The sequence below is a fragment of the Nannospalax galili genome, unplaced genomic scaffold (assembly GCF_000622305.1).
Source record: "Nannospalax galili isolate Female #2095 unplaced genomic scaffold, S.galili_v1.0 scaffold1051, whole genome shotgun sequence".
NCBI lineage: Eukaryota > Metazoa > Chordata > Mammalia > Rodentia > Spalacidae > Nannospalax > Nannospalax galili.
In genome coordinates this window covers 386,888-403,645 of record NW_008331995.1, presented here as the reverse complement: position 1 = coordinate 403,645, position 16,758 = coordinate 386,888, and the positions used below count along the sequence as shown (strand labels likewise).

Here is a 16,758-nt window from a genome sequence, read left to right as displayed (position 1 = left end):
GGGGGCCTGGCAAGTGGGCTGGGGGTGGGGGCGGGTGCTCCAGTCGGGAGGGAACTCCCACGTGGCACAGAGTGTCCGGGGTTATCGTGCGCAGGAGATGGGGGTCTGTGGGAGAGATGGGGGACGGGAGTTAAGAGACCTACCTCACCCATTCTCCCTAGGCATGGTCTCTTGCTTCTTTGCCTTCCTGGGCCATGCGGAGCCTGGATGGGGAGACTGGGCAGCCGGCCACTAGAGGCTAGGCAGGGAAGCAAGACCCTGTGTAGTGGCTGGCTGCCCTTCTCCCTATCCTAGCCGGTCCTCTCCGGAAGGTTGTCCAGGCCAACCTCCTCAGGAGATCCCCAGGCTCCAACTTCCTGCAGCCCCCAACTCTTCTCAGGTTTGAGGAAAGCATCTCCGGACACCCCAGCTCAGTCCCCCACCCAGGCTCCTTCCTTCAGCAGACCCTCTCCCAGTTTCAGGGGCTGCCCCCCGCCCCCGCAGCCTGAGGGGGGCCCATGGCTCCCTTTGTTCCTCAGGAAGCATTCCAGGGATGTTTTGGTAAGATAAACAGAACTCTTGACCCCTCTTCAGGCTGCCCGTGGTCAGTCTGCTCTTGGCCACGTGGGGGCTACTGCACCCCTGAATTCCCTGTAAAGTCAGGTGGGCCCAGCAATGGCCTTCCCCAGCTGTCCACTTACCGCCAAAGGGCGCGTCCATGATGGCGCAGGTGGCTGGGTGGTGGCATCACCGGCAGGGACACTTACTCTGAGGCAGGGCCAGGCTCCCCACCCGCCCGTGGGGGAACAATAGCCAGCGCCGGGGAGTATTTGACCAGTGATAATCTGGCCCGTTGGGCAGCCACTGGCCCCTTCCCTCCCTCCTCCCTCTCTCCCCGATAAGGCCGCCCCAACCACTTGCCCAAACCCAGAGGGGGAGGTGGCACTGCCCGCTGGACTCACCATTCACCTGCTGGGGGGAGTAGGCCTCGGAGCCTGAGTCTGGGGGTGAGTCCGGCAGTGTGCTGCAGGGGGCCAGAGAAGGGAGGCTTGTAGGACAGGCAGCTGAATGCCCCAGACCCAGCCCTCAAGCCAGGAAGCTCCTCTGACTGGCAGGTTGCAGAGAGACCTCCCCAGAGACAGGAGACATTGAGATCTCCTCACACCCACCCAGGGACATTTCTCTTTTCCACCTACCCTGGAGGCCTGGCAGGCCCCGGGGCTCCGATTTGTGTGGAGGCCTTCTGGGTCCTGCCCAGGATCCCTGGACCTAATGGTTATTTATGGGCCAGTGGCCAGATCCTTGATGGTAGCACCAAGATTCAATGACCTCACCCCCCGAAAAAATCAAGGGGCTAGGCTTATGCCTCTTTTCAGCACCCACTGAAGGCCACAGTTTCTTGGAAATCTGGGGGACATGGAGGCTGAGTCTGAGGAGGTTCAGTGGGTCACCAGGGGTTGCTTTGCCAGCGCAGGTGTGAACTGGGCAAGGAGCCAGATTTTCTGGGCCTGGGCTTATTTTTTTCCTTGCAAGTTTTATCAGTGGCTCAGGCAAAAGAACAAACTCAAGCCCAGAGGTCATCACGTCCTGAACAAACCCTGTGCTTGCCCAGAGAGAGACTGGAGCCACTCAAGGAATCAGCTTTTGGTCATCTCTCATCCCCACATCTGGAGACGCTCCCCTCCACAATACCCAGGAAACTTCCAGAAGGGCTGCAGGGTCATCATGGACAGTCCTGCACTGATTCCAAAGTGCTACTGCATCTCTGGACAAGACATGCCCACTTCTTCTTTCTCCCTTCCCATCCCCCACTGCAAGTGGAGACCTCATTCACGGATCTCTGAAATCAGTTCACATATACAGACCCTAAATCTGGGCCTATGGGTGTAAGCATGTAGTCTTAGCTACTCAGGAGGCTGAAGGGGGCTCACAAGTTCAAGGCCTGCCTGGGCTACAGAGTGAGTTTAAGGCCAACTTGGACAACTTAGTGAGACCCCCATCTCAAACAGTAAAAAGGACTGAGAATGTAGCTCAGTGATAAAGCACTTGCCTAGCAAGCATGAGAAAGCCCTGGGTTTGATCCCCAGAATGTGAAAAAAAAAAAAAGGATCCTAAAACAAGGTTTCCTATGGATGACACAGAAAAGTGGGTGGGGTAGGGCCATGGCGTTGGTCCCAGGGCTGTGCCATTCCAAATCCATCGTCCACCTGCTCCCTCACTTCCTGACAATGCTTTTGGACTCCCCCAATGTGACAAGGTCTTTCACACCCTCCAGTCCCTGCCATCAAATGTTTCAAGTCCATAGGACCCTATAATCTTCTCTGATAAATTGTTTTCATGTCTTATTTCTGTCTGGTGATATAGTGTTTTATTTTCTCAGGGCTAGAGGTGGAACCCAAGGCCTTGCATGCTAGAATGTACTCTACTACTGGGCAGCACCCCCAGCCTGTTATGCACTGATACATTTCTCTCCACTTGCAGACTCCAGGAAGGGACACAAGTCTGTCTTGTTTATAACCTAGAACACAGCCTGGACCAGGGTCTCTACGTGACTCTGAGAGTCAGTTCCCAGGAAAGCCTCAGAGCTCACATGCTAAACTTATACCAATGGAGGCACTGTGAACCCAGAGGTGCCCTTTAAACCTTAGTTCTATCCCCTCCACACTCAGGCAGCTTGGGCTTAGGGAGAGTCATGCCCTCAAGCAGCCACCTACCTTCCGCTGCTACGGTTCAACCCTGGCACCCCATACCTGGCCTCCACTACTGCCATCCTGTCAGGGGTTCAGGAGACCCTGCTGACAAGGTGTCAGTGACTACCATCCATCCAACACTTCCTCTTTGCTTACTCCCAATTAGTTTCCATCATGACTGTGAGGTTCACTTTACAAAGGAGGAACCCCAGTCTCTGACAGAAGTCATCAGGGGAGGGGTCACCAAGCCCAGAAGCTGGCAAGCGGGAGGGCTTGGGCTGGTGCCAGGCTGCTGGATACAACATCATCTATGCTCCCTATAACCTTCTTCTACCCAGAGACACAGCCACTGCCCTGCTTCAAGCAGAGACCCCAGAACCTTCTCCAGTCCCCTGTACAGATCTTGGTGGATCCACATTCTGGGCCCTTCCCCTTTGAGTGTGCTCTAGAGTCTGACCAGGCTGTGGCTGCAGCTGGTCAAAGCTAGATATGAGGTTGGCCCAGTGTGGTCTCCTCAGAGAGATGAGGGAGGCTGCAGGGCCAGGCCTCCTCAGGATGTGACTGGTCTTGGTTCCCCAAGACAGGGCAGCTTGAAGGGCCACATCTGGGGCACTGACAACACATGGCCACAGAAAGTTCCCTCTGGAGGGGCAGGGGAGTGTATTGGGGTCCCCAGTCTCTTCCCTTCTGTCCTAGCATTCCTTTAGAGGTTTTTTGTTTTGTTTTGTTTTGTTTTTTTTGGGGGGGGGTCTTTTTGAGACAGGGTCTCCCTGTAGCCCCAGATGACCTGAACTCACTATGTAGACCAGGCTGGCCTTGAACTCACAGAGCTCCACCTGCGTCTGCCTCCCGAGTGCTAGGATTAAAGGCATGTGCTACCACGCCCGGTCTGAGACTTCTTTTTAGCTTGACCCTCCTCAGAAATGGTGGCCACTGCTTCAGAACAAAGTTCACAAGTCTCCCCTCAGCCTGGCATCACCCCATCCTAACCTATCCACAAGGCAGCCTATCATTTAAACCCTTCCCACCATAAGTCCATAAGCCAGGACCTGCCAAACCCATGGCCACTGTGCCCCTGTATCCTGTCCCCACCCACTCCCTGCCCCCACTCACCCTGGGGCATAGGGAGCCTGGGGCTCTGCCTTGATGGGAGGCCCAGAGCCCCCTAGGAAGGGCTTGGGAGCAGCACCCATGCCGTTGTTGTTGTTGCAGTTGAGTGGGGTGCCGTAGCTCAGGGGTGGGAGGGGGCCATGTCGCCCTGGGGATGGTCCACTCCCAGGGGGGCTCAGGTGGTGGAGCCCGCTGGAGCCAGGGATGGCTGGTGGCCCTTGGGGGAAGGAGGCTGTGCTGGCCGGAGCAGTGATGTCAGGGAAACAGCTGTGGGGAAGGGAGGAGGCTCAGCCCCCAGGTCCCCAGGCCCGAGGGAAAGTTCCCTCCCCTCCCGCAGGGAACTGCCCAGGGAGCGCAGCTGAGGTGACTCACAGATCTGAGGCATCCTCCTTGCCAATGTACTCCTCCAGGATACTGGTGTCTATGTTGGAAGGTTCCAGGGCACCGCTGATGTCATGGCCTGCAAGATAGGGGCAGCTGGGCTTACAGGCAGCTCCCCGTACACCCCAGACCTCGCACCCACCAGCCCTCCTCGAGCTGGATCCTCTGAGACCTGAAACCCAGCAACTTCTATTTAAGGCCCTTCGCTGTCCACCTAGGACCACTCCAGGAAGTGTGTCTCCCCACCCCAGAAGGCCACCTCCAGTTTCCCAGGAGATCAACAGCCCAGAGTGTGGGTTTGGGGACAAAAGAAGTAATTTTTCTAGCTATGTGACAGGATCATCATCCCCTTTTTCTCATCTGTCCCTCTGTCTTACTGGTGTCCTGGGGTGCAAGCAACATTGCCTCAGACCCAGAATGCTATCCTGTCCTGCCCTTCCAGGAAACCCAACTATGAGCTCATGGAGGCAGGAGGCCTGGCAGGGCAGGACACACATCCTGGGGCCCAGGAATATGAGAAGCCACTGAACCCTGGGCCCCAGCTTTAGAGGGCTGTGGACCAGGATCAGGAGTATCCAGCCTGCTGTACCTGGGGTAGCTAGGCCCCCTGCCTCTGTGTTGGGAGCTGGGGAGCTCAGTCCCTATTTTCCAAAGGGGACAGAGGATGAGAGAGGCAAGGTTTGCCCTAGCCCCACACAGGAAGGAAGTAGCCAGAACTCTGCTCTTCCACCGGTGCCACCTGCTTGTCTGCCAGCCTTCCTCTCCTGGGCCCTGACCCAACCCCATGAAGGGGTGGGTCAAAGAAAATCCCATGGCAAGGGAGGAGAGGGGGTGGAGATGGCCTTTCCTCTCCCAGGGTCACCTTGCGGGGGGAGCCAGAGGGAGGAGTGATAAGGGGGCTGACGTGGGAGATGCGTCAACCCCGATAATGGAGGGCACCCCACCCACGCTGCAGACTTGGGCTGGCCAGTTCCACTGAGGCAGGACCCTCTGGAGCCTCAAGTCTGGGGTATACACTTTGTGTCCTTTCTCTGGTGAATCCTGGGAACAGGGCTCAGACACATCAGGGACTAACCCCAACTCAGCCATTCCCTGCTGTGTCCTTAGGCAGGCCATATCCTCTCTGGTCCTCAGTCTCCTTAATAAACTGGGGGTATGGACAGCTGTTTCTTGGACAATTGTGACAGTTGTAAAGATAAGGATTGTTAAATGCCCAGCACACAGTGGGAACTCTGAAAATGGAGAGACTGTCCTCATCTCCCAACCCCCAGCACCCTGGGGTCTCCAAGCCCCCAGCCCAGGACCTTCCCCATCCCCAGCCCGGTATTTGAAGAATGCTGAGCCCTGCTTAGTTGATTAATGAGCATGAACCACTAAGCCTTCCTAGGAGTCACACGCTGCCTGCGACAGGCCAGGGCCTCTTGCTAACCCCCACCTTGGCTCACCCCAGCTGGGACTGAGGACACCCACCCACCACAAATAGCCACCACAGAGCAAGGTATTCTACCAGCTCTTCATGGGCAATGTGTTACTGAATCCTACCAGTCCATAATAGCAAGGAGGGAAGTGACATTGATGATGATGGCAGCTCATCCTGGAGTACTCACTAGCCCTTCTGAATTCATATTGTAATGGTAGACTCACATTGGCTGAGTAGCTCTTGGGCTGGACAGTATTCTAAGTACTTTACACTTTTACCTTTCAATCACTTCCATGAACTTGGTGTTACTATCTCTGCGTCCACCAATCAGGGAGGTCACATCTTACCCCAAAGCAACACAGCAAAAAAGAGTCAACCTGACTCTAGGGAGGAAGGTGTAGCTAATGTTGCAGTCTTCCCCCAGCCTGGTTCCTGCTAGAAGGTTCCTGAAGGAGGATCAAGCCCAGAGAGTGGGGAGGCAGAAGAGACTGGCGCCCTACCTCCATCCCGCCCCAGCCGCTGAAGCTGCAGGTTTTGAGACTGAACTTGGCACGTCCAGTGAGTGATGGGCTGCAGCGGTCATGGGCTGCTGTTTATAACCATCCCAGCCCCTCCTCCCCTGCCAGGAGCACTCCTAATCACCCCTAATCCTCCTGCCACCTCCTCTGGGGGATGAGGGCCTCAGGCCCAGGCATCCTGGGAGACCCTAACAAGAACCAGATGTGGCTGGTGGGAGGAGGGACCCTCTCGTGCCAGGGGCCGGTAGGATGGAAAGGGGAGGAGGAGGCTGATGGCAGGGTGGGATGTGCCCATGGCTGGGGGAGAAGCTAAGGCTTCCTGAGGCATGCAGACCCCCCACCTCCTTCTCTCTGCAAGTCTCATCTCCCCACACTGCCCAAACACCATGCAGGAATCTGAGCCTGCCAGTCGACTGGAGATCTACCACATGGAAATCCATATCGCAGAGCCTTACAAGACCCTGGAAATCTTGAGGCTAGAGTAGAGTCCCCGAGGTATTACCCACTCCCCACTGCCAAAAGAATCACAGAATACCGGATTCCAACAAGGGGCACTTGCCAGGCTGGAGTCTCAACAGGACATGTGTTCATCCCCTAATCTCCAAGGCCTTGGGAAGTGAGCGCTGACCTGCCACAGGCCACCCAAAACCCCACAACCAGAAAGTGGTACCTCAAGGCTACCAATCAGTATCTGTCATCCCCATCCCTCAAACCCTCCAACTTCACCCTGGTAAGGATAAAACCAGACCTGTTGGCTGTCCAAAGCCTACATGATCTGCCTTCTACTTGCTCCTCAGCTGCCTCCTCTCTCATCTGTGCTACTCTCAGAAGCCCAACCCCTGCTTCCTTCCTGTCCAAGGATAAATAGGCCAACCCACACAGGGCCTTTGCACATGCTGTTGCCTCCACCAGAGAAAGCTGGATCCCATTCTAGCAGGTTTCTATTTATCCACAATCCCGACCCAAGAAGCCTCCATCCCCTTAGCCCCTCTTCTATTTTCCCATCAGGCTATCCACTTGCCCACCCAGCACACACCTCCCTGGGGAGGGTGAGTGCCTACAATCTGCCTTCCAGATCCCAAGAGCCACCTTTCCTATGAGGCAAGTATCCTCCATTTTACAGATGAGGAAACTAAGGCTAGAGGTAGGTACCTTACCCATAGCTTCCAGGGCAGGAACTGGACCACAGCCTCCAGTTCTAGGAGATTACATACCTTCTTCTGCCCTCCATGGGCACCCTGTGCACATACATACATGCAGGCAAACACTCATACACATAATAGATAAGTAAATAAAATCTTTTTGAAAAAATCCTAGCACTGGGTGTGGTGGCGCACTCCTTTGATCCCAGCACTTGGGAGGCAGACGCTAATGGAACTCTGTGAGTTTGAGGCCAGCCTGCTGTACATAGTGAGGTCCAGGCCAGCTGGGGCTACAGGGAGACCCTGTCTCAAGAAAGAATCCTAGCACACAATAGGCTAGATCAATGTTAGTGAATGAATGAATGAATGAATGAATGAATGAGCAAAATAACAAACTGGGGACCGGAGGTAGAGCTACAGGGCCTGGGGACCTCTAGCAGCTCATTCTAGGCCTGGAAGCCAGGGCTACACAGGGCCCCCTTCCAAGTCCTGTCCAGTCCTGCAGCACTGCACTCCAGAGGCTCCACACTAATTAGGGCTTTTATTACCTGCTTGGAACAAGAGCCAGGCACTGCCCCTTCCTGTGCAGGCCAGGGTCCAGGCTGTGGGAAAATGGCCCGTTCCCCTTCTCTCCTCCTTTTAAGACCACCCAGCTGGGCACAAGGGGCTGTGAATACCCAAGCCAGGTGCAGGACGCAAGCAGGCGGGGACCCAGGTGGTCCCTCCACCCTAGACCCCTCCCTGCCTTTCTCATGCTCATGTCCCCCACCACCACCAGCTGTGGCTGCTGGCTGAGTCTTGACCATTGTCCTGGGGAACGGGGGAGGGTGGGGACACAGTACAGTGGGAGGCTTGTGCCCTGCCCACCCCCTCCCCTGCCCCGTCAATGGGGCACTTGTCAATTCATGTCCCAAACATGGCGGAAATCCCGTCAGCCACGTGGCCATGGACAGGGTAGGCCAGGCCTGGCTGATCTGAACTCAGGATGGCTAGGGCACGAGGACTCTAGCCCCCGAGTATCCATCCTGGGTGTCTGATCCAAGGATGCCCCAGCTCCTGACATCTACCCACTGACTACCTTAGTATCCTCATGATCCTCTGAGAGGGCCTGGCTATCAATACAGACCCCCACTTAGTTGCAGACTGACCTCTTGACCTCCCTGAGCCTTGGCTTCCTTCTCCAAATGAAGCGAGAAGCCATGCCATGCACACACAGTGTGGTCAGAAGCTCCCAGGGAGCTACTCCTCAGCCAACATAGGTTGACTCTCCCCTCTCCAGCCTCTGTTCTCCATCCCTGCTCTCCTGCCTCTGACTAGGTAGTGCAGCTGTAGCCGGACCTCTCTGCCTCCTGCCCACCTGCTTCAGGAACCTCTGGGCTCTGAGAGCCTATGTCTGACCCTAAGTCCCTCTAGGTATGTGACCAATATGATATGGCTACTCCAGCATACACCCTTGGGTATGCCTTCTGTGCCTCCTTCCAGTCTGCCAGTCTCCTTATTCACCAGAGCCACAGAGGGCCCCCCAATGCCATGGCCTGGCTCTCTGTATAAACTGAGCTACAAGCTCCAATCAACTCTCACTGGGGCAACTGTCATAGCCTCTGATCTGGATTTTTTTTTACCTGTAGCCCTAGCTGGCCTGGAGCTCACTATGTAGACCAGGCTGGCCTTGAACTCACAGAGATCCACCTGCCTCTGCCTCCCAAGTGCAGGGATTAAAGGTGTGCACCACCATGCCTGGCAACTTTGTTTCTTTCTTATTTAATGTGTATGAATGTTATGCCTGCATGTGTGTAAGTGTACCACAGTGTATGTGGAGGACAGAAGACGGCGTTGGATCCCCTGGAACTAGAGTTATGGATGGTTGTTAGCCACCATATGGATGCTGGGATTCAAACCTGGGTCTACTGCAAGAGCAGCCAGTGCTTTTAACTGCTGAGCCATTTCTCCAGCCCTACTTTTTAATCTTTTAAAAATTTATTTATAAAAAAAGAAGGAAAAATTATTTATTTTTATTTTATGTGTATGAGTGCAATGTTTTGCTTACATGTGTGCCAGTGTACTACATGTACGCAATGCCTGCGGAGGCCAGAAGAGAATGTTGGATCCTCTGGACTAGAGTTATGGATAGTTGTTAGTTGCCATGTGGGTGCTGGGAATCAAACTCGGGTCCTCTGCAAGAGCAGCCAGTGCTCTTAACCACTGAGCCATCTTTCCAGCCTCTGGACTTTTTGTCTTTATTCATGCATACTCTTCTTTTTTTAATGTTTTATTTATTTTTATTTTATGTGTATGCGTGTATTGCCTGCATGTAGGTAAATGCACCCGTGTCATGTGATGCCCATGGAGATCAGAAGAGGCTGTCAGATCCCCTGGAACTGGAGTTATGGACAACTGTTAGTTGCCATGTGGGATTCAAACCCAGGTCTTCTGCAAGAACAGCCTGTGTTCTTAACTGCTGAGCCATCTCTCCAGCCCCTATTCATGTACTCTTAATACTCCTTGCTAGCCCTGCTTCACGCTTCAAATGCTGACTAGAGCCTTCTTACTCAAATGCCTACAGGTCAGATGCTTGATTGTGTAACTGGCATTTTGCACCAATGCATGGGATTCTCAGTTAGTTTCAGCCCAGCAGCCACACACCAGACAACAATATGGCTCTCCTCCCACCAAATCCTTATGTCTAGATCACAGTTGTCTATGTTCCCTCCCAATTCCCCACTATAAATCGAGAGTGCCCCCACAGCCTGGTTGCAGACTCTGCTCTTCCAGGGGACCCAGAATCTCCAGCTACCCCTGAGCAACAGCAACATCTTCCCCTGGTCCCCACACAACCACCGTCTTGTGCTTGTCAGGATAATACAACCTGAACTTAGCACCAAGATACTCCCGAGCCAGGTTAGGGAGAACTGAAGCCAGCCAAGCTGCCGCCAGTTCTTAGGGGGACCAGCCCTGCTTCCAGAGACCTCTGCTTCCTTCCAGGGACCCATGGCCCTAACTCTCCAGGGGCCAAGAGCACCCCATCCAGCATCTCTGATCCTTTCACAGGAACCAGGGTGGACAGGCCACACATACTGCATGAGGATCCTGCAGCACAGAGAGCTTGGATCTCTACCAGGGTTAGCCCTGCTCATTTGTGTTAACATACCAGCATAACACCCCCCTTCCTCACAGGCGCACTCCATTGTATCTGCAGCACACACTTGCATGCTTCACACGGTCCCCTTCATTCATTCAGGAGCTTTTCATCAAGTCCCCAGTGTATGTGTCAGGCACAGTGCTAGGCTTTAGAGACAAAAGACATGCAGTTAACATTTTAAGGGATGGAGTTTAATGACAGGATAGGCCAGTCAAATCTACTTTTGGTTTTCAAACAGGGTCTCATGTAGCCCAGGTTGCCTTTGAACTCAGTATGTTCCTGGGGATGATCTTGAACTTATGATCCTCCTGCCTTTACCTCTGGAGTGTTGGCCGTACAAGAGTGCTCCACCACACCCAGTTTATTCAGTGGTGGGGACTGGGATTGAACCCAGGGTTATGCTCATGCACGGTAGCTAAGCATGCTACCAACTGTGCTATATGCCCAGCTATTCCACTGCATTTTCAAGGGGGCAGGAGAGTAGTGACAAAGCCTTCAAGGCGTGAACATGTTGGTCCAAGTTCACATCTCAGCACACCTCCCAGTCATGTCCTCAAAGACACACATACACAAATGATGCTGGCTCCATCCAGATAGGCTCGGCCACCACCCCTCCCAGGACAAAGCTTCAAATTCCTGGGTCAAGATCCCCCAGAACGAGTCCTCCCCTCTTCTTCCCTATGATACCCCCCGGCCATCAGTTAGACTCTTCCCATCACTTCAGCTGGAGTGAGACTGAACTGAGCAAATTCATATCACAAGCCCAAGTTCCCCAGAAAGGCAGCTCCCTGCCTCCAAGTCACTGACGGAAGGATAAGATTCCCCTTCCCCCCCAGGCCACGGACCCTGCCTGGAAGCAAAAGGACAAGAACAGGCTCTGGAGCCAAATGCACCCCACCCAAGTGTTCTCATTCTCCTCTTCTGCACCTTTCTCTTACCTCAGTATTCTTGGGGTCTCACTGCTCACGCCCTGCAGCCTTGACCATGTGAGTGAGGGTTCTGTGGTCTAGAGAAGCCAAGGGATGGATGGGCATCACCTAGCGTGAGGCAAGCCCCTTCTCTACCTACCCTGGGATGGCTCCCAACTGTGGTTCAGGATCCCGTCCCACATCTGTTGTGCCTGCCCTGAGTGAGCCTGACACATCACCTTCAGCTCCCCCCTTTGAAAAAGAGAATACATCAATTACCTTCCCCCAGTGCTCCAGGACTCCAGAAAGAAAACCCCTTCAGAGTACTCTGGCAAGGATGGTCAAGTTCCTTTCCCACCCAAGGAATAAGTCCCACATTTCCAAGGATGGAGGGTGGGACCAATTCAACTATTATGATGGACCAGGACCTGGTACCAGGCAAAGCAAGGCCAGGCCTGTCACAGTGAAGGTACCTACGCCCAGAATGCACTTGATAGATAATGGCTCCCTTATCCTGGAGTTCGGAGCTCAGAGAGGGTGAAAAGTTTTCCTAAAGCACACAGCACCAGCCCAACTCTAAGGTATCAACCTACTGCTGCATGGGAGGACCAATAATCTTCATGGTGGACACATGATACTTGTCCCAGGTCTGTGCAACGGGGCTGTGCAAGTCCATGGGATGTTTGTTGGATAGGGCTGGCATTCATGGAGTGGTATGCAGGCAAGATACTGTCTCTAGGCCCTCCACAGGCACTACCTTACTCAATCTCACAGAAGCCCTGAGAAGTGACCACTAACTAGTCCTGCTGTGCTCCTGACTTGATAGCTGAGACAATGAAGCCCAGCCAGCTGCAGTAACATGCCCAAGAGGAGGGCCATGTGGGAGACAGCAGGGCTAGACAGACCCTGTTGCATAAGCATTGGCTCTCCCAGCCCCTGACCAATGGGCCACGCACATCTAGGGGTGACAAGGGCCCAGAGACCTTGAGATGGGAGAGGTCCCATCCCACCCCTCTAGGGAAACTAAGGTACAGAGGAATGTCTGAGGCCTAGGCCATGAGGAAGGAAGAAGGGGAGGCTGGCTGTCCCGGCAGGGTGGGGCCACCCCAGTTAATAATCCAGTTAATGATTTCTGTTCTATCCTTATCAGGGAGGGCAAAGTCCAAGGGCAACAGCCAATCAACAGCCTCGATGGGTGGTTACCCAGCAGCCACTGCTGCCAGGGCCCCCCCAGGGCTGCAACTCTTTGTAAGTTGTGGGGACAGGTCTCCCAGGGAGAAGTCATTCTGGCCAGAGTGGCCTATCTGCCTCCAAATAGTTGTCTTGGCTCTGCCTAAGACCCCAAGAGGCACTCTGGTCAGCCCTCCAGACTCACAAAAGGCCTGAGGCCCAGGGGCTAGTGACCGACTCCCTTGACCCCTGAGATGGCCGCAGCCACTCCCAAAGAGTGGTTTTTTATGATGTACCCCCACCCCAAAGCTCTTATTCACATACAGATGAATCAATCATGGCCTCCACTGGTGGGGACCGGTTCCTTCCCCACCCTGTATTGGGTGGCCCCAAGATGGGTGTGAGGACATGGGGATGAGTCACACCCCCTCTACCTTTTCTCCCTTCCCATCTGGCTTAGGGCCTGAGTGGTGGTCCTGGCCATCAGTTCACCATAGATTGGTGTTGGAACAGGAGTCCTGGGTGGGGTTGGGAATAGAGGCCCAGGTGAGCCGAGGAGACCTTTTGCCTCCTCCTCAGTAACTGGAGTCCTGCAGGAGCCAGGAAAGCTTGCTGGTGCCTCCCTACCCACCTGAACCTTGGTGTATCACCAATAAATAGACAACACATAGAACTACCCCATCTCACAGACCAGCTCAGTCCACACACAGCTGGCTTCCTCCCTCCCAAGTTACCAGTTGGCCTCCGCCCCCCCAGACTCCTGGCTTCTAGAGGGGAGGCAAGGATGTTGTCCCCAACTGCTAGCCCCTCCCACAAGGCCTTCATGGTAGAGGAGAAAGTTGGAGACCTAAGTTAGCCACGGCTACCTGGCTAACCTTCTCTCAGGGGCCTCAGTCTTGGTCCTCCCTCCCTCCCCCACCCAGCACTCTGTTGTCTACCTTGTACATCCTATCAGAGGTCATGAGTTTGTTTTGTTAGATGGCTAAAAATAATCCCATTGGAAGCTTCTACTTGGATCTAACTGAGGGAAATTGAGGCCAGATGGGAAAGTACCAGCCCAAGCACGCCCATGGGTTCAGAAAGGGTGAGATAAGACCTCCTTCTCCAGCTCCGGGGGCTCCAGCCCCCAAACCCTCGATGGCCAGTTCAAAACTTGTTGGAGACCCAGTTCCCTTCAGTGTCTAAGCCACCCCTACATACATCTGCTTTCCAGGACACTGGCTAGGTCATGTGAGCCCCTAGTATCATAGACCAGCCCCCTCCCAGAATCTTCTGTTCATACTCTAAAATGTCCCTTCTTCCAGCATTGGGACAGAAGGTTCATCAGAGTCAAAGGCACCGTAGAGACCTCTGCCACTGGCTTCTGTGTAACAGGAGAGGACAAATGCTCTACCCAGGGTCATACAGGTTTCAGTGGCCCAGCCTGAATCAGCCCCTTTGAGCTCTTGGCCAAATCCTCTGAAGTTGTCCTGCTCCATCCCCTGACCTGGCTCTGGGAAGTCAGGGCCCTCCACCAATCAGGTACTGAGAAATATACCTGCTCAAGACCCTGTTACCTGCTGTGAGGCAGTACATCTTGCCCAGATGGTCCTCTCTCCACAGGCCCTGTGCCCTCCACTCTGGGCTACTGGTGCCTCTCTCCAGGGGATTAACTGGGCAGAGTCACAGGGACACAGCTGTACCAGCCTCAAGGGGGCCGCCCTGTCCCAGCCTCCCACCAGGGGCCCAAAGCACCTTAGCCCCCAGTCTCACCACCTGCCCAGGACCAGGACATGCTCCTATGGGCTGAGAGAGTGGGAGCCATGTCCTCAGAAGAGTCTGCCCCTCTAGCAAGATCCAGTCTGTCGCCCAGCCCAGGGCCCAAACCATGGACATCCCTGCTCACTGTCTAGAAGGAATGATGGAGGCCATGTAGGAACCTGGATGAGGACTCAGGTGTTTTCCTAGTGTGAGAGTGTATACTGTCACCAGGAGCTGAGGAACAACACATTAGCATCCACAAAGTGAGGCTTTCTGCTTCCTCTCTGGTTGGTCTCACCTCAGGCTGATGAACACACCACACTCCTGTGATTTCCCGGGGGGCATTTTCACCCCACACTGAGAACTCCATCCTACTGCCTACCAATTCCCTGCCAGGCCTTCCCTCTCAGGCAGCCCTGGAGATCTGGATCAGGTGCCCACCCACCCTCTCCCCAGCCCCAGGCTCTGGGAGGGTTCTCAAGCCTCCTGGGCCAACAGCCCCACACCCCGCCTGCTCCCCACAGACATTCTTGAGTCTCTTCTTATCTCTCTGGAGGGAGCAGCTCAGCCTCCCTGCCAGGCAGCCGCATGGCTAAGTTGTGGCGTCAGCTCCCATCCCCCCCAACCCCAGGCCAAGAGGGAAAGTTTGGCTCAGGAGTTGGGAGTCCAGGCCAACTAGGCCCGCCCCTGTACCCAGGGCTCAGGTCTAGGGAGCAAACATAGGGATACCTTCAGAAATCAAGGGACCCCGATTCATGGGGTCATTAGTAGACACAAGGCACCCCAATTGGTACCTCTCCCCTCAGCAATAAACACTGTCTCCTCACCTAGGGTCTCTACTCCTTATAAGGTCCCAGACAGCTCTTAAGCGTGTCTAGGGAAGAGGGCACTTGCTACTGAGGGGGGTTGCCTAGCATCCTCAAATGGTCTGGCAATGTTACATTAGTCACTGAACCTAGTCCAAGCCTGTCCTCTTGGGCTTCTTGGGGCTTGGTCTGCCTGGGTGTTCAGCAACCTGGAGTCGGTATAGCTGGATCTTGAGGTGTCCTCTCCTGGGTTGCTCAGCAAATAGGAATGAACAAATGTCTATTTTGTGATTCCCCAAGTCACAGAAAGAGAAACAGAGGCAGAGAAAAATCTTCTCTTGCCCTGGGAAAGAAATCTCAAGGGAACTGAGGACTGGGTTTTAAACTTGGACCTTGATTTCCACCCTGAGCCTCACAGTCTCCGCCCAGTATGGCCAGGGCAGATGCTGCTCATGGAAGGTTCTTCATTCACTGAAGAGCCAGCTATGAGCTTAGAGACTAGAGGGTAGGGTAGGACCTGAGCTCCCCAACATAGCAGGCGGGGGATACACAACGGGCTTGAATGCCTGACCTTGCGTTCCAGTGAGGGTCTGAGAAGCCCAACAGGCTGGGAGATGTCAGCCTGCACCTCCCCTCCCCCGCCCTCCTGAACCCAGATTTCAGGGGGGGAGGGGCAACCCTGGAGGAGGGGCAGGGGCTGCTCAGGAGAAGCAGAGGAAGTAGGTGGACTACAGGCAGACCTCTAAAAGCAATGTGGGGGTTGAAGTAAAGAAAATATGGTGGGGTGTACATAAATCGTACCAGAGAATGTTTTTTTTTTTTCAGGTCAAACTAGGGGGTGAGGTCACCCCTAGTTTGGGGGAGGGGGGAGAGGCGCAGCTCCAGGGACAGTTGTGAGGGACATAGGCCCAAGGAACCTCATAGGTCTGGTGGGATGTCATCCATAGCATTGTGAGGGTCTCCAAGAGCAGCGGTAGCTGATGGCAGGGATGCCAGCTTCAAAAGATTCCATCCTTAGGAAAGCATGCTAAGGAGAGGGCCTTGCCCCAGGTAGGGAAGCAATAGGGGACTTTCTCCCCTTAGGGAAGGAAGCAGCATTGCCCAAGACAGGTGACAGTCTCAAAGGGCATCTCAGTCTCCCAGGGTGTCTCAGTCTCCTGGAAGCACAGTCAGGAAGCCCCAGCTCCTGGGAGGCAGGCAGAAGTCCTAGAGGATGGAGTGGGAATCTGATCTGGATGAAGTCCCAAGAAAGTAGAGGGTCTTCAGACCGGAGAAGTGTGTCAAGGATGGAGTGTTACCTTATAAGGGGACTGACTGCAAGACCTGAAAGGTTCCAAGGAGGACAGACCCTCGAAGAGGACCCAGCTCTGAAAGAAGTAGCGTGCTAGAGACCGACACGGGGAGTCCAAGTCCAGCGGAGGTGGACAGACACCTCCTGGAGACTCCCAACCCCGAAGCCATGCACCGCGCAGCGGCCAGTCTGGAGTGCCTGTCCCAGTGAAGCTTTCCGGGGATCCGGCACGGTAGGAACCCCGGGGGAGTCCCGTCTTCAGCCAGATTGGCTGGCAGATCCGACGCAGGAGGGTGACCACCCCGCCAGCCCCGCGGTCTCTCACCTTCGAAGAAGCGCTGTAGCGCTTCGGTCTCGTCCACCACCTCCATGGCCCGTCTGCCCTGCGCGCGCGCGCTCCGGCCGCAGCCCAGCTACAGCCCGGCCCGGGGGCGCGGCATCGCCCGCGCGACCCGCGCGACAGT

The 16,758-nt window shown here is 54.7% G+C and overlaps 1 protein-coding gene across 7 annotated transcripts in view; it reads right to left on the bottom strand.

The window, feature by feature from the left end:
- The window catches only part of Myrf (myelin regulatory factor), a 33,076-nt gene extending 16,324 nt beyond the window's left edge, over positions 1-16,752 (bottom strand). For 4 of the 7 annotated variants that reach the window (XM_017796599.2, XM_017796601.2, XM_017796600.2 and 1 more), the window contains exons 1-5: positions 16,620-16,752; positions 4,152-4,239; positions 3,783-4,046; positions 942-1,003; positions 144-238 (exon numbers count right to left, since the gene is read on the bottom strand). In XM_017796599.2, the coding sequence (XP_017652088.1) occupies positions 144-238; positions 942-1,003; positions 3,783-4,046; positions 4,152-4,239; positions 16,620-16,665 (555 nt within the window). In that variant the 5' untranslated portion in view covers positions 16,666-16,752. Of the gene's footprint in view, positions 1-2; positions 106-143; positions 239-680; positions 784-941; positions 1,004-3,782; positions 4,047-4,151; positions 4,240-16,619 lie in introns of those variants that run through there. The other 3 variants (XM_008827110.3, XM_017796603.2, XM_008827107.3) reach the window with 3 other exon arrangements.
- Positions 16,753-16,758: the final 6 nt, after the last annotated feature.